General features: G+C 38.5%; 1 protein-coding gene across 2 annotated transcripts; it reads left to right on the top strand.

Moving 5' to 3' along the window:
* The first annotated feature begins 418 nt into the window (after positions 1 to 418).
* On the top strand, positions 419 to 19,465 carry AK3 (adenylate kinase 3). Of its 2 annotated transcripts, XM_037019067.2 has the most exons (6): positions 419 to 708; positions 10,623 to 10,742; positions 11,786 to 11,958; positions 13,075 to 13,193; positions 14,213 to 14,276; positions 17,782 to 19,465. In XM_037019067.2, the coding sequence occupies exons 1-5, from the start codon at positions 558 to 560 to the stop codon at positions 14,226 to 14,228; spliced, it is 579 nt and encodes a 192-aa protein (XP_036874962.1). In that variant the 5' UTR covers positions 419 to 557; the 3' UTR covers positions 14,229 to 14,276; positions 17,782 to 19,465. The 2 variants fall into 2 exon arrangements, with proteins under 2 accessions (XP_036874962.1, XP_017509703.1); XM_017654214.3 differs by lacking the exon at positions 14,213 to 14,276.
* Positions 19,466 to 23,462: the final 3,997 nt, after the last annotated feature.

Raw genomic sequence — 23,462 nt, forward strand, 5'->3', positions numbered from 1 at the left:
GGGGTGGGAGGCAGCTTGAGGTAGGGAGGGGGCGCTCAGGAGTTGCCCGCGGTGCTCAGAAGCTGGAGAGGTCTAACCGGCTGGGACTGGGCACGACAGGGCGGGGCGCTGACAAAGCGTGGGGCTGGACCTGAGGGAAGTGGGGGGACATGCAGGGGTCGCGGCGAAGGCCTAGGGAGGACCCCGACGTGGAGGAGAGCAAAGGGGGCGCGGACGGGCGGTCATAGGGAACAGCGGGGAGAGGGCAGGTGGGGAGGAGAGGCGCAGGTGGGCGCCGGGCGGCCGAGGGGCTCGCGGGGGGCGCCGAGGGAACTCGGAGGGGGCGCGCCGGGCGCGGGCGGAGGCGCCGCGGGGGGCCGCGGGGCTGGCGCGAGGTCGGCTGGGCGCGGGCGGGGCGGCCCCGGGGGCCGTCGCCTCACTTCCGGGAGCGCCGGGGCTGCGGCCGCCGCCTGCTCGCTGCGCTGCCAGCCGGCGAGTCCGGAGCCGCGGAAGCCCGGGGAGCGTGCGGCCAGGCCGGGGCGCCGCGATCAGCGCGGCGCGAGCCTCTCGGTGCGGCCATGGGGGCGTCCTCGCGGCTGCTGCGCGCGGTGATCATGGGGGCGCCGGGCTCTGGCAAGGGCACCGTGTCGTCTCGCATCACCAAGCACTTCGAGCTGAAGCACGTCTCCAGCGGGGACCTGCTCCGAGACAACATGCTACGCGGCACAGGTGGGAGCCCGGGCCGGAGGAGCGGCCGGGCGCGGTCAGCGGGCGGGGATGCGGGTCCTGGGGCGCGACGCAGCATCTCCCTGCCGCCGCCTGGGGAGAAACCTCGGGCTGCTGAGCTCTACGCCTCCACACCTCGGGCCTCCCTGGGCAGCTTCGGGCGGGGGAAGGGACTAGGAAGTTAGGACAAGTTCGAAGTTCAGACAGTAGAGGAAACCTCTGGCTTTGAGAGGCACGTCCAGCCCGAGTCGCAGCTGCTCCTAAGGGTCATGGAGCTGTGGCTTATCCTCCACGTGCCCTTTCATCTCGAGAACTGAAGTTTGACCTGAAACCTTTGCTCTCTTTTTCACTTTTGGTGGTGGTTGTTAAACGGGCTTTTCCGGTTCCGACCCATAATCTGAAGGCGTGTTATTATTTACTCTCCTTGCAGTTACGAAATTGGCTTAGATCTTTGATACCCCCAGAGATGTCTTAGACATGAAAGCTATTCTTGTGCACGGTTATCCGAAAGATTTTGTTTCTCATGCCAAATAAATTCTTAAAACTCAGCACAAAATCCAGTCAACGAACTGTACACTTTACAATGGGAGACTTACATAATGCAAATTATATCTCAAGAAAGCTGGTTTGAAAAAGTCAGCAGGAGGATGAGTTTTTTTCTCAAAACTGTTGACCTTTACCAAACAGAACCTGTTTTTAAGCTCCTTGTTAAAAAATATGAAAATAATGCCTGTACAAGATAAGGAAGGATAGGAAAAAGGACGAAGTACATGAAATGGAAGGTAAAGCACCTTCTCAACACCTGTCTCAGTCGCATTCTTCAGAGGAGAACAGTGTCTAGTGTTTCCTTTTAGAAATGTGTATTTATATATAAACACACAAAATAAGGGATATACTTATATATGTATTTTTCGCCAGGATATCACCTAGGTATCCTGTATCTAGGAATTCTGCCCACATGAGAATATAGAAATCTATTTCTTTTAACATTTGAAGAGCTTTGCAAAATTATTATTTGCTATTTGTTAAATTATGGTTTATTTAACCAGTCCCCTATTGATGGGCACTGAGGTTATTTCTAGGTGTGTTGGTTGGTTTGTTTCAAAAGACTGACATATAAATGAAAAAAGAATCACCCCAGTGCTTTTAGTTTGTCTCTTGGAGTTCTTTGGTTCAGCACTTAGTGTGGCAAATCAGTTTATTTTTTCCTCTTCTAACACTAATCTTTTAAAAATCATGAAGAGTTTTATAGTTAAACTTCTTCAAAAGGTTTAATTGTTCGGCTCACTTGCTAAATGTTATTGATGCAATGTACTGAAGTAGTTAGGTAACAATGAACAGTCACCAGTATTGCACCAGTGCAGGTAATGTTATACAAAGTGAAAAGGAGTAAAGAATCCTTAAAGGATTCTCTGGAAAAAATCTGAGCAATGAGGCATAACTGTGTGGTTAGAGAACACCTTCAGCATAGAGCTAAGGATACATTAATTTGTGAAAAAAACAAATCATTAAAAAAAATTAAATTTAAGGCCAACTAAGTACACTTCTTTAAAAATTAAGAAACAGTGCTCTTTGCTCATTCTTAACATCCCAAGACATGCCTGCTGTCCTCTTTCTGGCTCCACAGGAAAAGAGAGGCTAGAGGGGGGAGGAGGAGATCTCTGAAAAAAATGTTCAGTTTGCCTTAGGTTCCTGTTCATTCTGGAGTCTTTAAGAGCAATTCTTTAACAAAGAAAACAGAAAATGGAGTTCAGGGAGGTGTCATGAGATTGTTATTACAGATGTTCTGTATCTCAGAACTAAGAATATATTCTCAGTAAGTATTTTTCTCATCTAACAAAAGAAAAATATTTTGTATTTTGTGGGTTTGGACATTTCCTACAAGACCAGAGCCAAAAGAGAGGTATAATCTTTTATTTAAAAATACTTTTTAATACTTTTTATGCTAAAAGTTTACTTACTATAAAGGAAAAAAAGCATGTCATGAGAATATAAAGAAAGAAAATTAAAATCCTCATCATTCCACCATTTGGAGACAATTATAATTAACCCTTTGCTGCCTTTTCTTATGTGATTTTTTCTCTGCTGCATATGTATTTGCAAAGTTGTTATATTCTAAATGATTAGATACCTTTTTCACTTAAAAGCATGTTCATACATCATTAAGCAGTCTTAAAATTATATTTAATTTCATCAAGATTGCATAATTGTTAATGTAAACATTTTCTTATCATTAGACATATATGTCATTAACCATTCTTTGGTATATTAAATTAAATACCGTTCTGTCTTTATACATGAACATTTGGCAGCATCTCTGCTTATTTCCTTCATATAAATTCCCTGGGGTGGAATTGCTATAAATCTGGCATCATCAAATAGTGCTGCAGTAGGATGGAGCCCCTTTACTCTCCAGCCACTATTTCATGAGGGTGTTGTATATTATGACCTATGGCTTTATTTTATAGCTAAAGTTTAAAATCATTCCAGTAGGTGTAGTAAGGGCACAGAAAACAGGAGGCAACCTGTTGACAGTAGCAAACCTGGAGGTACCATGGACCATCACTGGACCTGGTGTCAGGAAACTTGAGTGTGACCCTTAGTCTAGCCCTCCATTTAGAGATGAGAAACTGAGTTCAGGAAGAGGTTAAAGAATTTTCTTAATAATAAATAGCAGTGACTGGGAGACAAGGGAAAATAGCTAGGACTCCTTGTGTGCCAATTAAATACTCTCTCCCTTTCATAAGATAATTTTAAGTAGAAAAAATTTTTTATTTACTTCAAAGTGTATTTGAAAAACAGTAATGCTAAACCTTTAATTTTTTGAGCATATAGCTTATTAATTTAAAAGGCTGAGTCACTTTAAAGAAAGGCTATTACAGTATGAACTATTATAGTAAATAACAGGTCAGCTGTGACAGAAGCTGCAAGGTTGCCATGTGATTGCCCAAAGTTCGAGAAACTGAAGTACAGTTTAGTTCTTTTCAAGGACATAACCCTAGACTAGATTGTTAACCCTTTTGAATCTCATTTGTACTTATCTGTAATTTGGGAGAGTTGAACTCTACTCATCTTCAAGGCCTCTCACTACCAAGATTCTATATGTTTAATGTAGGAACCAAGGGCAGGACAGCCCATTGGGACATGCATATTATTTTGAGCTGAAAACCAGCAAGCCCCAAACAACTTAGAAAGAAACTTTGACCTCCTATCCCCCAACTGCATAAAAAGAATTTAGATAGAGGCTATTACCTTAGATAACTATATTATAAATTAGATGTGGTAGACAGGAAGGGATGAGGCTAAGTTTGTTGAAATTCCTCTCTGTGCCCACCCCCAATTGTTCCTATGTAGCCCATCAAACATTTGTTTATCAAACATTTACTATTTTCATATTCCTCTGAATTACTTGCCTTTTCCTTTGAAGTCTCAGACTCCTACCCCCTTCTCCTTGGTTCAGGATGACATATATACCTCATTCTCCCTAACCATCTTTGGAACCCATGTCTATGGCTTCCCCATATATATGTAATTAAACTTTGTTCTTTTTCCTCCGTTTAATCCGTCTCATGTCAATTTGATTCTTAGATCAGCTAGAAGAACTTCAAGGGGGTAGAGGCAACTTCTTCCTCCCTAAAACTAACAAACTTATGTTATGTACACCCATGCAGCATAGGTATGTTTAATTTGAATAATATTGACAGTAGAGCAAATTATTTTTGTGATGGCAAAAATTGATTTATAGTAAGCAATACATTTCAATGGTTTGGAATTCCAAAAAATAGAAAAGGACATTTAGTGAAAAGATCCTTCCAGAGCTAGTTCATACACATACAACCAAATGTTTACCTATTCTACCCTGCTTATTTTCCTTGTTTGCACAAATGGTAGCAAACTATAGTACTGTTCTGTACCTTTAGCAATATTGCTTTCCATAAGGATTGTCCTGCTTCTTTTTTCCTAACAGCTTTATTGAGATATAGTTCACATACCATATATTTAACCCATTTAGGGTTTACAGTCAGTGGACTTATGTATATTCACAGAGGTGTGCAGCCATCACCACAGTCAATTTTAGAATATTTTCATCACCCCAAAAGAAACCTTATACCCATTAGCAGTCACTCACATTCCCACCCACCCAATCTGAGCCCTTGGCAACACTAATCTCCCTTCTGTCTCTATTGATTTGCTTATTCTGAACATTTCATACAAATGGAATCATACAGTATGTAGTCTTTTGTGTCAGGCTTCTTTCACTTAGCATAATGTTTTTAAGGCTCAGCCATGTTGTAGTACGTATTGGTACCTCATTCCTTTTTATTGCCAAATAATATTCCACATTTTATTTATGCATTCATGAGTTGATGGACATTTGGGTTGTTTCCCTCTTCCATTATTTTATGGCTGCCCTATACTTTATTTAAATACTCTAAAGAGTGTTTTAAAAGTCTAACCTGATAATAAGTACTGTCTCAAAGAAAATAGGCTTTTGCTAGATTTTTTTAAAACAAAACAAGCTAGGCTTTTTAAAATTCCATGGCTAGAATCCAGGAGAACCTGGGCAGCTCGTCTGTCCATCCATCCATTCATTCATGGATCCATCAACTAATGTGTGCTAGGTACTAGAGATACAGACATATCCCACTGGGGGTGCTCACAGTCAGAACGTGGTGGGCAGGTGGGCAGATGGCCATGTGTATTAGTCTGCCCAGGGTGCCGTAACAGTATACCACAGACCAGGTAGCTTAAACAATAAAAACTTGTTTTCTCATAGTTCTAGAGGCTAGAAGCCCAAGATCATGGTGCCAGCCAGGTTAGTTTCTGGTGTGGCCTTTCTTTCTGGCTTTCCTTCTCACTGTTCTCATGTGGCCTTTCCTCTGCCGTGTGCATTCCTGGTACCTCTTCCTCTTGTAAGGACTAGTCATACTGGATTAAAGACCCACCTTTATGACCTCATTGAATCTTAATTACCTCCTTAAAGGCCCTCTCTGTAAATATATCCACAATGGGAGTTAGGGCTTCAACGTACGGATTTGGGCAGGACACAGATCTGTCCATAGCAAACATGAAAACAGTTCCAGCAATGTGATAAATGCACCAATAGAGACAAATTTGTGACACCACAGAAGTCCAGAGGAGGGACTTTTGCTTGCCCAGAAGGTTGAGGGACACTTCACCATGAAGGCCCCTTTAAGATATATCTTGAAAGATGACTAACTTATTAGGCAACAGAGAGGCAGAAGAGGCTTGTACAAAGGCTAGGAGGACCCCAAATAGTGGAGCTCATTGTCCAGGGTGTGGTTTGAGGGTTGAGTGGAAATGATGGGGAGAGATGAGATGAGGGCAGACCCAGGTGGGCCTTACACAGTTCTTGAGTTGAGAGACTGTCCTGAAGCAGAGTAGGAAGAGGAGGACATAGACCTGGGTGGGAACTCTTTCTAGGTTGTGTCAGTGATGAGGAGAGAGATTAGGTGTTCGTCTGAGAAAGAACCAATGGACATGGGAGGTTTTTATTTTTGATAGAATACCTGTGAAATATCCCATGCATGAATGTATTCTAATTTATATGTAATGTTAGAAGAATAATAAAATGAGCACTCATTTACCCATTACCAGACAGAAAACCAGTGTTTTGGGGCTCCCCTATGTGCCTCCCCCATCACATATCCTTCCTGTCCCCCAGAGGTAACCACACTGGGAGTTAGGGCTTCAACATACGGATTTGGGCAGGACACAAATCTGTTCATAGCAAACATGAAAACAGATAGTTCCAGCAATGTGAGTCTTTATTGTTTGAGAAAGGCTGGTTTTTTTTAAAGCCCTTCACTTGACTGGGTGTAAATCTATCATTTAACTCATTCCTGTCATTCTGCTTGCTTTGTTTTGTTTTGTTTCAACATGTTTTCAAAGTCAGGTTTTATGTACTTTATTATATAACATTGCTAAAAGCAGTTTTGGCAGGAACTAGCTAATTCTCTGTAGCTCTTCCACTTGACTTATGCAAAACAGAACTGTATTTACAGGTTGTTAGGCCCCTCTTTTTGTACTTCACAGCTGCTCAAACAATAAGGTGTTTTCAGCTCTTTCGATATGAGGTGTGGTTGCTTTGGGTAATGTTAAAAGAATGACTAAATTTTTAAAAGGAAATGCAGAATTAAAAATGCCTATTTATATTATACAAACACTCATCTCTCAGATTAATGTCTCCATGTTTTAGAATTTCTGATCATTAAAGTTAAAAGCTGTTTTTAATCTACCTTGTTTTCCTTCAACCTACTTTTTCAATTTTTGTTTGTGTATAACTTTTGCAGAAAATTAACTTATTCTGAGTAATTTATTTTTAAAGCAGATTTTTGTGTTTTGTAGGTAGGGGAAGCTCTCAAGTTTGTTAATTTCTGAGTCAAAATGGAAGCAGTATTTTTTATGAGGAGTTGATTCAGATAAAATATTATATTATAGATAATCAAGGAATAAAAAATGTTCTAAATATCCAAAGAATACCCTGGATAAGAGCCCTCCCATGTAACTTTGTGAGGGAGGAGCATTTGACATGTAATACACTGCTTGGACTTCGACGTAGGGAATCTGAATCATTTTTCCTTTTAAATAAACTCCAGTGGAAGCATTACAGGCTTCAGATGTTAGTAACTATTGTGGATAAATGTTAATTGATATAGGAAATTGTTAGTAGTGAATGAAAAAAGACTATTAGACTATACATGGGACAATTCACAAAAAAATATTTGGGGGTTTTATATTATCAGTTTTAACAATAATTATTTCTAAGTAATGATGGGATTATGAGTGACTTTTTTTTCGCTTACCTGGCATTTTTCATCTCTTCCTTTAAAAAATTCTTTAGTGAGGTATAATTTACATACTATAAATTAACCCTATTAAAATATATGATTAAGTGTTTTTTAGTATATCCAGAATTGTGCAACCATTAACACAATTTTGGAGTATTTTTATTACCCCCCAAAAAAACCCTGTTCCCATTAGTAGTCACTCCCCATTTTTTCCCAGCACTCCCAGCCATAGGCAAATCTTCCTTTTCTCTTTACAGATTTGCCTATTCTAAACATTTCATAAAAATGGAATGATACAATATATGGTCTTCTGTGTTTGACTTCTTTCACTTAGCATAATGTTTTCAAAGTTCATATACTCTGTAACATGTATCAGTACTTCATTTTTTTATGGGTGAATAATATAATTTTGTATGGATATATCACATTTATCCTTGTCAAAAATCAATTGCTGTAAATGTGAGGGGTTATTTCTGTTCCATTAATCTATATGTTTGCCCTTATGTCAGTATCACATAGTCTTGATAGCTGTTTTGAAATCTGAGGTATGAGTCCTCAGTTTTGTTCTTTTTTTCAAGATTGTTTTGGCTATTCTGGGTGTCTTACATTTCCATATAATTTTAGGATCAGTTTGTCAGTTTCTGCAGAAATATCAGCTAAGATTTTGATAGGATCACATTGAATCTGTAGATCATTTTGGGGGAGTGTTGCCATTTTAATATCAACTTCTCTAATTAGTTCACTGTTCTTTAATTTCTATCAACACAGTTGAGGTTTTCAGATGACTGGTTTTGCATTTCTTTTTAAAAATGTTTTGCTGGGGATTACGCTCCCTGACTTCAAGCTCTACTACAAAACCACAGTAATCAAGACAATTTGGTACTGGCACAAGAACAGACCCATAGACCATGAAACTGACTAGAGAGCCCAGATATAAACCCAAGCATATATGGTCAATGAATATATGATAAAAGAGCCATGGATATACAATGGAGAAATGACAGCCTCTTCAATAACTGGTGTTGGCAAAACTGGACAGCTACATGCAAGAGAATGAAACCGAATTATTTTCTAACCCCAAACACTAAAGTAAACTCAAAATGGATCAAAGATGTGAATATAAGTCATGAAACCATTAAACTCTTAGAAGACAACATAGGCAAAAATCTCCTAAATATATACAGGAGCAACTTTTTCCTGAACACATCTCCTTTGGCAAGGGAAACCAAAGCAAAAATGAACACATGGGACTACGTCAAACTAAAAAGCTTCTGTACAGCAAAGGATACCATCAACAGAACAAAAAGGCATCCTACAGTATGGGAGAATATATTTTAAATGACATATCTGACAAGGGGTTTAACATCCAAGATATATAAAGAACTCACACACCTCAACAACCAAAAAGTAAATAACCTTATTAAAAAATGGGCAGAGGATATGAACAGACACTTCTCCAAAGAAGAAATTCAATGGCCAACAGCCACATAAAAAGATGCTCCACATCGCTAATTATCAGGGAAATGCAAATTAAAATGACAATGAGATATCACCTCATGCCAGTTAGGATGGCCAGCATCAAAAAGACTAAGAACAACAAATGCTGGCGAGCATGTAGAGAAAGGGGAACCCTCCTACACTGCTGGTGGGAATGTAAGCTAGTTCAACCATTATGGAAAGCAATATGGAGGTTCCTCAAAAAACTAATAATAGAAATACCATTTGACCCAGTAATTCCACTTCTAAGAATTTACCCTAAGAAAACAGGAGTCCAGTTTCAAAAAGACATATGCACCCCTATATTTATCACAGCACTATTTATAATAGCCAAGATATGGAAACAACCTAAGTGTCCATCAGTAGATGAATGGATAAAGAAGATGTGGTATATATACACAATAGAATATTATTCTGCCATAAGAAGGAAACAAATCCTACTATTTCAACAACATGGATGGAGCTAGAGGGTATTATGCTCAGTGAAATATGCCAGGTGGAGAAAGACAAGTACCAAATGATTTCCCTCATTTGTGGAATATAACCACAAAGCATAACTGAAGGAACAAAACAGCAGCAGACTCACAGACTCCAAGAAGGGACTAGCAGTTACCAAAGGGGAGGGATGGGGGAGGGTGGGTGGGGAGGGAGGGAGAAGGGGATTGACAGGTAATATGACGAGTACACATGGTGTGGAGTGGGATCATGGGGAAGATAATGTAGCACAGAGAAGAGAAGTAGTGACTCTGTGGCATCTTGCTGCACTGATGGACAGCGACTGCAATGGGGTATGGGGGGACTTGATAATATGGGTGAATGTAGTAACCACATTGTTTTCCATGTGAAACCTTCATAAGAGTACATCAATACTACCTTAATAAAAAAATTACATGAGAAATGTATTGCTAAGATTTTTATCTTTTTGATGAAATTGTGAATGGAATTGTTTTCTTGATTTCATTTTTAGATTGTTCATTGCTACATTTTTGTATATTGATCTTGTGCCCTACAGCTGTGCTAACTCATTTATTAATTCTAATAGATGTAGTGGATTCCTTTGGGGTTTTTTTTAATACAAGATCATGTCATCTGCACACAGAAGTGTTTTACTTTCTCCTTTTTGGGTGTCTTTATTTTTTTTTCTAGACTAATTGCACTGGCTAGAATCTGATACAATGTTGAACAGAAGTAGCAAAATCAGATCATCTTTTTTTGATGCCATTCTTTTGAAATTAATTACCTTTTTAGTTAGTCTCATCATTTCAAGCTACTTGCTATCGTTAGTTGAGAGCTTGGAAGAGGGCTTGGTGTGAAGAGTGAGAGAAGGCTAGGGATCAATACCAGTTTACCAGCTTTAGGTACTCAGCCCTGGAGAACTGCAACTTTTTTGTCTATACATTTACATTTATATATTTTTACATAATAGATAATTTGAAATAGGCATACATTACTTTGTAGCTTCTGTTTTTATCAGTAAAGTTGACACACGTTTTCATATGAATGTGCAATCCAGAGGTCCTCTTTAGGCAACTAGTTTTCTAGTAGCCTGGAATGGGATTAAAAAAATGCACTTGCACATAACTTTTTTCCCCCTCTCTTCTGCTGTAGAAATTGGTGTATTAGCCAAGACTTTCATTGACCAAGGGAAGCTCATCCCAGATGATGTCATGACTCGGCTGGCCCTTCATGAGCTGAAAAATCTCACCCAGTATAGCTGGCTATTGGATGGTAAGTGGAGTGTTGGGAGCACTTCAGCTGCCGGATTGATGAGTGTGGTCAGGAGAATGAGCACCTCATGGGCTATAGACAGACATCATAGGTGGTGGGCCGAGGGCCTGAGTACAGCCACTTACCACCTTGAGGCCTTAGGTCAGTCATCTTTTCTGGGCCTCTTTCTTTATCTGAATGGAAAGAGGGAAGTGGACTGCACGATTTCTCAGCTCCTTTCAGTTGTGCCTTTAGCTCCTTCCTGCTCCTCTGAGAATATTTGATGACAAGGGAGCATCACCACAAAAGAAAGAAGGAAGGCTGGCAGGAACTTGAGGCTGGCAGCCTCAAGCACAGGAAATTCTGACTCCTGTTTAGGGCATTGAACTTCCCCCAGCTGTAAACTTCCCCCAGCCGGAGGTGTGGCAGAGCCCTTGAGGGTAGGTTGATTTTTCATTTCTAAAAGAGAAAGAGAGCTATTTGTTATAGGGAATAGGCTCACGTGATTATGGAGGCTGACAAGTCCCAAGATCTTAGGGGGTGATTTGGGTTGCTGGAGCCCTAAGAATGCAGATAGGTGTATAGTTCCAGGCTGGAGGCCAGGAGGCTTAAAGCCCAGAGGAGCTCATGTTTCAGTTTGAATCTGAAGGCAGGAAAAGCCTATGTCCTGTTCCAAGGCAGCCAGGTAGAAGGAATTCCCCCCTTTTCTCTTGGGGAAAGGGGTCCTGCCCTATTGTTCTATCCACATCTTCAGTGCATTAGATGAGGCCCACTCTCATTGGGGAAGACAATCTGTTTTACTCAGTCTACTGATTTAAATGTTAATCTCACCCAAAACACCCCCCACAGACACACCCAGAATAATGTTTGGCCAAGTACTTCAGCACCCCAGCATCCTGTGGCCCAGTCAAGTTGACACATATAATTAATCATCACAGTTGCCCTCTAGCTGTGATCAGCCTGCCTGGTGTTATTGCTTTTGTTCAGACTGCTCAACATTAATGAATTCTCTTCCTCTTCCGTCCCTCCTTTCCTTCCTTTGCTCTACTTTTTAATTTGTAAAGGTTTTCCAAGGACACTTCCGCAGGCAGAAGCCCTGGATAAAGTTTATCAGATAGACACAGTGATTAACCTGAACGTACCCTTTGAGGTCATTAAGCAACGTCTCACTGCTCGCTGGATTCATCCAGCCAGTGGTCGAGTCTACAACATAGAGTTCAACCCTCCCAAAGCTGTGGTAAGTAGGTGTGGTAGAGCTAACCTGGCCTTCTGCCCAGCAGACTATTGCTGATTCCTCTTACCCTCACAACCATAAGATTTTTTTTTTTGGTGTCTTTAATCTACAATTACAAGGAACATTATGTTTACTAGACTCCCCCCTTCACCAAGTGCCCCCCACATAACACTTAAGTCACTGTCCATCAGCATTGTAAGATGCTGTAAAATCACTACTTGTCTTCTCTGTGTTGCACAGCCCTTCCGGTGCCCCCACCCCACATTATACATGCTGATCATAATATCCCCTTTCTTCTCCCCTGCCCTTCTCCCTCCTTTCCCTTCCCACCCATCCTCCCCAGTTCCTTTCCCTTTGGTAACTGGTAGTCCTTTCTTGGGTTCTGTGATTCTGCTGCTGTTTTGTTCCTTCAGTTTTTCCTTTGTTCTTATACTCCACAGATGAGTGAAATCATTTGGTACTTGTCTTTCACTGCCTGGCTTATTTCATTGAGCATAATACCCTCTAGCTCCATCCATGTTGTTGCAAATGGTAGGATTTATTTTCTTCTTATGGCTGAATAATATTCCATTGCCTCACAGCCATAAGTTTTATGACCTGTGGATATATATCCTGCCCCTGATCGAAGCACTGGAGGGTATATTCTCAGGTTACTTGATGTAGTTGATTGATATAGTCCACTCAGTTAGTAAAAGCCCTAGGAGCAATAGGGCTTTGTTATTCATTCAAAAGCATGTACTGATTTCTTACTTAGTGCCAAAGAATGTGTTAGGAATTGGGGTAATGGAATTACCCCATGGCTTATTTAGGGCTTGCAGTTGAGATGCCAGTCTGTCGCTAAATCATTTTGTGTATGTGTGTATGTATGAAATTATTTAGAGGCTGCTTAGACAACCTTCTACACTAACAAGAAAGTGCCTGATGCTGGAAATGACTGTGGACTCTCATGGCCCTGTGTTGCAATGATCTGTATTTGGATTTGGTTCTCTTTATACAAAAGCAGTTTTGTGCTTGGCACTTGTGTAGACAAGGTGTCCGCTTATAAATCATTTAATTGCTTATAAAAATATCTCTCAAAAATAAGATGCTTGATACCATGCTCTTCTAACTCCTGTTTAGGGCATTGACGATCTGACTGGAGAGCCTCTCATTCAGCGTGAGGATGACAGACCAGAGACGGTCATCAAGAGACTGAAGGCTTACGAGGTCCAAACAGAGCCAGTCCTGGAGTATTACCGGTGAGTTTGTCACTTTTCAGAACTTCTGTTGTATGATGGAGCACTAAGTTTTTGATCATCTGTGCTTTTCAGCTGAAATGCTAAAATATCAAAAGATCCATTTTTAGTTGGTTTAAAAAATACAGGAAATTTACTAGCGTGGGTAACAGAGAAGTCCAAAAGGTAGGTTGGGCTTCAGTCGCCCCCCAGGTTTGATCAGAGTTGCCCTTCTCTCAGCTTTGGATTGGTTTCATCCTAAGCTTCCTGCATAGTTGCAGATAGTTGCCAGGAATGGTCATGGTGTCCTCTTACAAAGCTCTGAAGGGTTGCCTTTCCTCCAGTGTACAAAGCCTCAAGCATGAAGCAGTTGAACCAACTTGAATAGCCACTGTGGTCAGGGAATGCCTTGTACTAACTGTTTTAGACCTAGGTTACTGCCCATTCCTGAGCCAGTCACAGGATGGGAGAGATGGACTGAGTGCTGCGGAGGCAAAACTAATAGTGCCCACTACCTGTGCCAATAGAGGACACTATAGCACAGGAAACTCAAATGACAATTATCCTTATCATTTATTTAGCTAATAGTCTTTAAAAGCTTATATTCTAATGCAGTTTTGTTTGTTGTTCAGGGAATTCATATTCCAAAACAAATATGGGAACTATACTGAATTAATATTTGACTCAGGCTAAGAAAATGCAATTTCCTTACTCAGTCTTTCTGTCTCTTTGCAGTAGCTTTATTGCATCCCCTTTCCTTTCCTTCATTCACTGAATAATGATTCAGTGTCAAGGTGCTTCAGTGTTATAGTTATAGTTATAGCAGTCTCTGGAGCCAGACTGCCTTAGTTCAAATCCCAGCTCACCTTTATTAACTTAGCCTTAACTCTGTCTTTTCATCTGTAAAACGGAGAAGAGAGGGTGAAAACAGCTAATATATGTAACTCCTAGAATTGTGTCTGATGCATAGTAAGCACTATACAATTATTAGCTATCATTAGCACTATATAAATTATTAGCAGTTTTTCTTCTTGTTCTAATAGGAGGAGTATGCAATGAAATTTGAAGCAAAAGTCTCCAAACTGTTTTAACAGTTATTTCTGGAAGGTAAAATTACAAGGGAGTTATCTATTCACTTTCAACAGTAGCTGTTACTATGATTTTGTGATTTGTTTAATGAGGCTGGCTCTGCTGTGTACCAGCTGTGTGGCCCTGAGCAAGGTATTTAACCTCTGTGCCACAAATTCTTCATTTGTAAATTCAGAGCACTTGGAGTTCCAACAATATAGAATTGTTAAGGAAACTGAGAATCTGTATAGACTTAGAGCAGCTGGCACTGTTAAATCAATCAGCGGTAGCTGTTATTATTTACTCTTTGGACACTGTGCTAGCCCAGTCCTTTCCAGGCCCCAAGAAACTCACCTTCTATATGTGGGTGAGATGGAGAGCTGGGTAAACAGTAGTTATCATAAAATGTGATGTGTGCTTCTGTCAGTCAGGAAACTAATTCACAGTGGCTTAAGCAAAAGGAAAATGTATTGATCATGTAACTAAAAAGTCCAAAGGTAGATCCTGGGTTGGAGGTGTTCATTGTCATCAGCCTCTACATTCCTGTGTTGGCTTTGATCTCAGGTGGGGTGTCTGTGTGTCAGCCCCTCAGCTCTCCAGCTTGCTTCTACCAGTTCAGCTGCCCCAGCAGAAAATAGTCTCTTTGCCAGCAGAAGTTCTGGAGTTGGCACAGGCTCACTCTGATCACATCCATCCTTGAAGCTGGGAGTGGCAACAACCCCACTTGAATCTCATGGACTAAGTTTGGTAAAGAAGCTGTTTCCCCAAAGGGGTTTGTTCTTCAGTGAGAAGTAACGAGAAGGGAAAACACGTTGTTGCTGGGCTGATGATAGCAATACTGCAAGGCTATTAATAACAGAGGGAATCACCTACTGCAGTGGAAGTGGGGATTACATCTGTCAAAATTTGGGAATGGAAGTTGGGGAGGCTGCAAAGATGAAGTGTATGGTCCAATCCCTATTTTCTCTTTTTTTCATTTTTTAATAGAAATGTAGCTGTTCTAAAATACTTGTTCCAGATGCTCAACATAGTGATTCAACAATTATATACATGACTAAGTGCTTACCATGGTAAATGTAGTTACATGCCTACAAAGAAATTACAGTATTACTGAGTATATTCCCTATGCTGTACTTCCATCCCCATGAAAAATTTATTTTATAATTTGCAGGTTGTACCTCTTTATCCCCTTCACCTGTTTCCCCTCACCCCTCAACTGGGTAACCACCAGCCTGCAATGAACAGAGGGGTGCATATATCTTTTCAAATTTGTGATTTTGTTTTCAGGTAAATTCCCAGAAGTGGAATTGCTCAGTTGTATGGGACTTCTATTTTTAGTTTTTTTGAGAAACCTCCATATTCCTTTCCACAGTGGCTGTACCAATTTACATTTCCAACAGTGTCCTAAGGTTCCCTTTTCTCCATATCCTAACATTTGTTATTTCTTATATTTTTTTATATTAGCCATTCTAACTGGTGGGAAGTGATAGCTCATTGTGGTTTTGATTTGCATTTCACTGATGATTAGTGATGTTGAACATCTTTTCATGTGCCTGTTGGCCATCTGTGTTTCTTCTTTGGAAAAATGTCCATTCAGGTCCTCTGCCCATTTTTTTTCAATTGGATTATTTTTGCTTTCTGGTATTAAGTTGTGTAAGTTCTTTATATATTTTGGATATTAACCCCTGATCTGATACATCAATTGCAAATATATTCTCCCACAGAGTAGGCTGCCTTTTTGTTTTGTTGGTTTCCTTTGCTGTGCAGATGCTTTTTGGTTTGATGTAGTCCCAAATGTTTATTATTGCTTTTGTTTCCTTTGCCTGTGGAGGCATCCAGAAAAAAGATGACTAATGCCAATGTTAAAGAGTTTTGTTTACTATTTTCCTTCTAGGAGTTTTGTGGTTTCAGGTCTTACATTTAGGTCTTCAATCCATTTTGAGTTTTTTGTGTATGGTATAAGACTGATCCAGTTTCATTATTTTGCATGTAGTGTCTAGTTTTCCAAACACCATTTATTGAAGAGAATGTCTTTTCCTCATTGCATTTCTTGTTTTATGGGTCATAGGAGATACCCTACTCTTTCTAGGCTTCTGGCTTTTGCTACCTCTTCCCATTAATTGAAGCTTTTCCTTCTAAATTCTCACACATAGAAACAGGGCTGGAGTTAACCAAAAATTGAAAGTAATGTATTTGCAGCAACCTTAGTGATAGTCAGCATTGTTATTTAAAAATACTTACTTGCATTGGTGTTTGAAAAACTCTTTTAGCTGTGGGACATTTATGGTGTAATTAGGTCTGAGTTTACAAACAACACGATTCTCTTATTCTTTGGAGGACTAATAGTTGAAGCTAGATCCATTATATTGCATAAAAATTAAAATGACAAATGTTCATCCAAGGTACAGCTTTAGAGTTAAATAGGTGCCTGTACTTGTGCCGTGAGTAATTAACCCACCTGTGGCACTGGCTTAATTTTAAAGTGGCTCTTCAAGAGATTTAAAGCAGTTAAAAAGTTTGTTCTATTGAAAACTTTACAAAATGCCTGTGAATTTAGGAAGAGGACTTCTAATATGCAAAGAAAATTGTATGTGCTTAGTATTTCTCCTTAGCAAGTTTCTTACCAAGAAAACAGTGAGAATTATTTAAATGAGTCTTAACTCTGGCAAATTTTATGAGGTAACAAGAAAGAAATGCCTTTGTCCCCAGTGGAACCTCTGAAAACCTAATGGAAGGGTTGCAGAGGTTGTCTAACTGATCCTGTTTTTAGAAAGTGATACACCAGAGTTCCTCAGGGCTCTTATATAGCCTTCAAGACCATGTTTATGAGTGAGTTGGAGGAGTGTAAGAAAGGGAAATGCCAGAATCTCTGGAGGGTATCTGTTTGTTTTGAAAAGTGACCCTAGGAGTCTGATCCTCACCATTTTCCCCTCAGGAAACAAGTAAACAGACTTTGGCTGCTTGTCTGGTGACAAGCCAGACAGTCTGCCTTGGAGAAATGGAGAGTAACAATAGGAAACAGAAGAAAAACAAAACTTTTTATTGCCCTTTCCCCTAAAATTCAAAGGGATAGCATAGAAGAAAAAACTACCTAAGTGAGCAGAAAGAAACCTAATCAAGCAGTAGAAAGCTGTTTGCAAGTGGGTAAATAGACAAGAAAGTCAAGTGGTGTTCTGGTGTCTGGCAGGCCCTGTTTGGAAACCTAGTACCAGTTTGATGATTTGGGCTATTATTTTACATCTCTATCACAGTTTTATCAGTAAAATAAGGAAATTTGAGCTTTAGAAAGGATTAAATGAACTATTATATGTCAAGTACTTAGCAAGTGTTCAGTAAATGACAGATGCTATTATTTGACTATTTTTGTAAGCCAGAGGGCACAACTGAAACCAAAATCTAGGTGTGCCAATGCCCAGCCAGTGCCTTCTCTTTTTATCACACAGACCTATACTTAGTGAGACCCCTGAATCCACATTAGCATCTTTTAGTAATCACTCTGAGAAAGCTCAGTAGGAAGACTCAGACCTGTGTTTATCATCTATAGGAAAAAAGGAGTGTTGGAAACATTCTCCGGAACAGAAACCAACAAGATCTGGCCCTACGTATATGCTTTCCTACAAACCAAAGTTCCACAAGCAAACCAGCAATCATCAGCTACTCCATGAGGAAAAGGGCATAAAACTACTAAGATAAGCAGATGCTCCTTGTCCTAAGCTGGCATGTATGAATTTTTTGAAAACTATATGGTTTCATTTCTACTGATTTTATTTTGTAAATTGAAAATGTGCCAAATGAGTCAGATACTACAAAATTCATCTTTTGAAATTGCCTAGTGTGTTCTATCCAGTTATCTTGATGTGTGTGCAATTCAAAAACATCTAGATGTCTAAACTTTTGAAAAATCTTTTAGAGCATAATGAAAAGAGCAATTGGTAGTAATCTAACTTGTTCAGAAAAGCACCTGCTTGTAAAGGTTTCTTTGCCAAAAAAAGCTATCTTTAGCACTGTAGTACATGGTTTTGTGAGATTAACTATTCTATAAAATTCCAGGAAAAAAGCAACTGGATTTACAGTTTCATTCCAGGATGCAAATTCACTGCTGCCTTTACATATGCTATATTTATTGTTAGATACCTTCAGTTTACTCAGAATTTTCAGTTTGCTATAAAAATGTATTAATTAGCCAATAGGAAAATATTACTTTCCTCTCTTCTTTTGAAAATATATGTGTACTGAGGAATATGATTTCTTAGAAATTGACATTGTCCAAGTTCTTGCAAACACCTAAGTTGAATTTCCAAAGGAAAATATAATTAAAATCTTATGTTTTCAGATGTTACTCACATTAAGAAATGTGTGCTTTAGGATCTACTTGCCAGTTTCTCTTTTTGATCAAAATGTATGTTCAGCCTTGATGAGGAACACAGTACAAAAAATCACAGTGAATAAAAGAAAACCCACAGTACTAGGCAAAGCAAGCATACTCTGTCATTAGGAAATAGATCAGGTAAGCCTGGGGAAAACCCCTTGACATATATAACAATCATAATTAGCAAATAGGTGTAATAATTAAAAGGATTTACATGACCATTTAAAAAAAACAGGAAAATTATTGAGTTTGCTTAAGTTCTTTATTCCTAATCAAAGAAGGTGACACCTCCTGGAACTTAAATTCTATCACCTGGCAGGGAAGGAACTCTGCAGATGTGTATAATTTGAGCAGCCATATTAAAATGAAACTGATCCCATTCCTTAGTGTGGCAATGAGGGTGCGTGCTTATATACTGGCAGGGAAAGCAGGGCAATATGAGAGAGAGAGGAGAAACCTGACCATATCTTTAATGGCATAATTTACCCTTACTTGGTGCTAAATCAAATAAAACAAATCCTTGTACAAGCTGTTACTACCTTTGTAAATCTGACCCATTTTATTCCAGGCCATTACATACAAATGCCAGCAAGTGGTTCTTATGCATTTTGTGGGGGAAAAACTTACTTTCTTCTTGATTTTTAAAAATTCAATGTTGATTTTTCAAAAAGGACCAAGGTTTTTAAAAAGGACTGTGGTAAATAATTCATTCTTTCAACATTTTTAACACCTTACTGGTATGTTAATATTACATGCTTTCTAAAAATGTTGTGAACTACTAAACTTATGAATTATCACTAGGTGATCAGGCATACATCAGTATTAAAGTATTACAATAAAATTCCATTTTAGGACTGTGGCTATTCCATTTAGGACTGTGGTATTTCATAGGGTCTAATCCATCCCACCTTCTGTTCTGCTGCCCTGATATCTCACTGGCTTCTGAATTGGTGGCTGCTTTCTAACAACTGTCTTCAAGCAGTATGTAGGCTGGCTTCATTTTGTTGTATCTCCTGGTAAAGTACTGCAGCCACACTGGCTTTCTGAACACCTTTAGATCTGGAAATCAAAAATAGTAATAGAACAAGACTATGGATATTAAGACTCTTCTTGCCTGTGAGCATTCCCTTCCCATCCCCAAGATACTTAACCCAAAGTTTTGCACTTGCTCCCTTTCTTTGGTGAACACCTGCACTATTACTTTTATAGTATCATTAATATACAGCCACATGAGCAACATTGTGGTTACTAGATTCCCCCCATTATCAAGTCCCCACCACAATTACTTTTTTCTTTTTTAAACACGAACTTATTTTAGGCTGAATGAATTGATGTCATAGACAGTTTTAATGAAGATTATCATTGCTGAGGAGCACATTCTGCTAAAAAACTATGCTGCTGCAATGATCCTTGTGATTTATGTGCCACATGGAAATATGTCAGAGGTGAATGCCATGACTAGAAGCTACTATGCCTTAAAGGCTAAAAAGTTACCTCAGTTATTTTGGTATACCTTTCATAAGCAGAATGTGCTGTGGGAAGTGCAAATTGGCCATTAGTACCATCCAGAAATTTTATTTTTCACTTCTACTTGAAATTGAATACTGGCTCAAATTTCTAAACTGCAGCCCAAAGTGACAATTCCCACAGATACTTACAGTGGCATTCCAGAAAAATATTTTGGACACTCATAATTTGTGACAAAACTTACCTATGTTAACAATAAATCATGGTAATTACAAACCTTTGATTATATGAGATTGCTGTACTTGCAACCGAAAGCAAGAATGTTTTTGTGTTTTAAAACACATTTATGTCTTCTCATTGACAAAATATTCCAGATACTAGTAAATTACAGAAATAGCTTTCTTATTTTGCAATTCAAGGTTTTTTTGGAAGCTTAAAAAATTTAAAACACATTAAAAACCTACAGTATGCTTTGTACAATTCATACCCCACTCTACCTGCCCTTTCTTAAGCTAATGAGTATGTCATTTTCCATATATATAACACTAACATTAAATTGTCATGCCAGATTGCACTTTGGAAGGATTTTACCAAAGTGTAAATCAATCTGGTGTGTGTCAGACTTTATGGATAAAGTGTTTGAAGAGTAAATATAGCAGGAAAATCATGCTGTTTTAAGAAACCAAATGAAAGATGTGGGAATTTTATCATTTCACACTTAGAAAAGATTAAACTTCAAGTCTAATTCTTCAAGACCTGTGAGAATGGTTTCATTATTAGACTGATTATTAGATGGTAGGTAACTCATAATCAACTTTTATTCATCTTTTATTCCCCGCCTCCATTAGCTTACATAGTAAGCAAGTGAATACTTAAGAGTCAAGTTCTGAAAATACCTGTGAAATAATACAGACATGTCCATACAGATAGGAAATGGATGCATAGGATTTTAGGAACTTAAACATTTAACATAGTGGCACAATTGAAAAGCCTGACCTTAAACCAGACAAGTTTCTGCCCCCATCAATTTAAGAACTGAAATACATGATTGATTTTGAAAACAGTAAATTGACATCTTTTCTCTGAAAACACCCCAAAGTTAACCTAAATATCATTTTGCCTAAACCCACAACCAGTCTTTTCACCCTGTAAGAAAACCTATTTAGCTGAACTAGATTCATGTTCTTTGGGCAGCATTCACTTCTAATTCACTTTTAAAAGGATAATAGGAATGGTAGATCAAATTCTCCTAGAGATGTTATAGATTGTGAGCTCACTAGGCAAAATTTGAAAAGAGCCCACTAATGATATAACTGAATGATAATGTTACCCATCTATGTCTCCTAGAGAATAATTTAAAATCAGTATTATCTCCACTACTATTGAAAAAATGATAGTGAGTTAAACAACAAATGCAGTGATGGCTCTTTGATTTTTAAGGAATCTTTTCTTAGAATATTAATTTTATCAAATAAAATAATCTTTGGTGGATACTTTGATGCCAAGAATTTTTCATTTATCTGTTTGGACTTTTCCTGGCTTGTGTAATTTGTTCACAGAAAAAAATTTTCAATCTGAAATAGTAAGTATCCCTTGTTTAGTATACTCTTATTATTTCTTAAGATCAGAACATTTTTTTTTACTAGTAGTTTTAGTTACTAAAGCAAAATAAAAGTAAAAAAGATGTTGATTTACTGTTCTTAGTACTAAAGTACTGCTAAATATGTAAAAGTTATTGTCTTTAAGTGCAAATTATGATATCAGTGGGTCTCCAAACTAATAAATTCACACTTTCCCATTCAAAACAGAACACTTTCTTTTGAAAGTAAAAAAACATGTAACCAAATTTTAAATAGTTCTTCCAATAATTCCTGTTTTAGGAAACAAAAACCCTCCAGGAATAGTTCCCTTAGTTTGTTGATAATTTCTTTCCTCCCAGTCTTTGGTCATTAATGTCTAACTTAGAGAAGGCAAAATGAAATTCAACATAATTTGGTTACTTACAGGTAAACCCTGGGAAAAAATGAAATTGAGGAATGCAAAGTAATGGTTCAAGTAACATTGCTGTCAAACCATGGATTTTACTCCTGTGTCTATTCTTTGTTTGATAGGAAGGGAAAAACAAGAGCTTGCTCCTGAACAGAAAAGGAAAAACCTCTATAACCAGGTCACTGGTTAAAAAAAGAAAAATTACAGGCTGATGAATACTATCATATAAATTAGTCAAACATTTTATTATAGAGTATTTATATCAAAAGCACAAAGTTTTATTCTGAAAACCAGGAAGACCGTGATGTTACAGAAGTATGATTGAGTAATTTGAACCCATCCCTGTGAGTACTATGTGCCTTATCAGCTTGGTTAAAACAAGGTCACAGGTCTGATCACCTTATGGGTCCCTTATTATTATTTGGTTTTTCAACTTGAACCATCTATTCCCAATCCCAGTCAGCTGTCTTCCAAATGTTTGCTACTCATATCAGTGGGCTTGGGCCGAGACTACATACACCCAATACAAATCAAAGCTCATGATCCTATAAGCCAGAAGATTACTCCTCAAATAATAAGCACTGTCATCTAATTCCAAATAAAATAAATCATCAAATACACTGGCATATTTGACGTGAGTTATATAGGAAGTAATAAAGCTCGGAAGCATTCTGTGTTAACTGAACTAGAGTGAAGAATGACAAATGTAGTAAAAGCCATCATAACCAACAAGGATGACCAAATTCTTAGAAATAAGTAGTTGGCAGCTTGAGGCAGTTAGCTTTACAAGATTTCTCTTGCCTTTTAAAAAAGTCCTTGTGCTACATCAGAATGAAACAAAAATAAAGCATACATTAAAAAAAATCAGATTATCCCTGTTTGTTCTTACAGGCCATTAGTACTCTTTTAAAACTTGCTCCCTGAGACACCCCAGACTATGTCAAGTGAAGAAACTAAGAGTGAGCTTGAAGTTCTCTTAGTCAAAAAAATCTGTACTAGCTATATCACTTTTTCTATCACTATAACCCTTAACATTAAAGTCAACAGGGAATATTAACTTCTATGGAATAGTTTTGAAAGTATTTACAGGGTAAATTTCGTGTCTGTATGGCACTGATATTATACTCAAGGATTTAACTGATGGTGCCGAAAATATAAATGTTGTATTTTTTTAAAGGGGAAGACTTTAATTTGTACTACCCATCTTATTTAGTAAAGTAGATTATCAACTACTGATTTATTGCTTTTAATATGATGAAACACCAGATTTGACAGCTAAATTAGGATACAAGTACAGTTTTATGTTTAATCATTTTGTAGAGCAGGACATGTATATATCCATATAAAAAGAGACTGTAGCAGATGCCTCCTAGAATCAACCAGTTCTTGTAAACATTGCA

This window comes from Manis javanica, chromosome 2 (genome assembly GCF_040802235.1).
Source record: "Manis javanica isolate MJ-LG chromosome 2, MJ_LKY, whole genome shotgun sequence".
NCBI classification, from domain to species: domain Eukaryota; kingdom Metazoa; phylum Chordata; class Mammalia; order Pholidota; family Manidae; genus Manis; species Manis javanica.

Bases quoted from the DNA above. Each gene is read 5' to 3' on its own strand.
- AK3 (XM_017654214.3), top strand. From the start codon at position 558: ATGGGGGCGTCCTCGCGGCTGCTGCGCGCGGTGATCATGGGGGCGCCG. The intron at 10,743-11,785 runs GTAAGTGGAGTG...TAATTTGTAAAG, and splicing joins GTATAGCTGGCTATTGGATG to GTTTTCCAAGGACACTTCCG. The intron at 11,959-13,074 runs GTAAGTAGGTGT...ACTCCTGTTTAG, and splicing joins TCAACCCTCCCAAAGCTGTG to GGCATTGACGATCTGACTGG.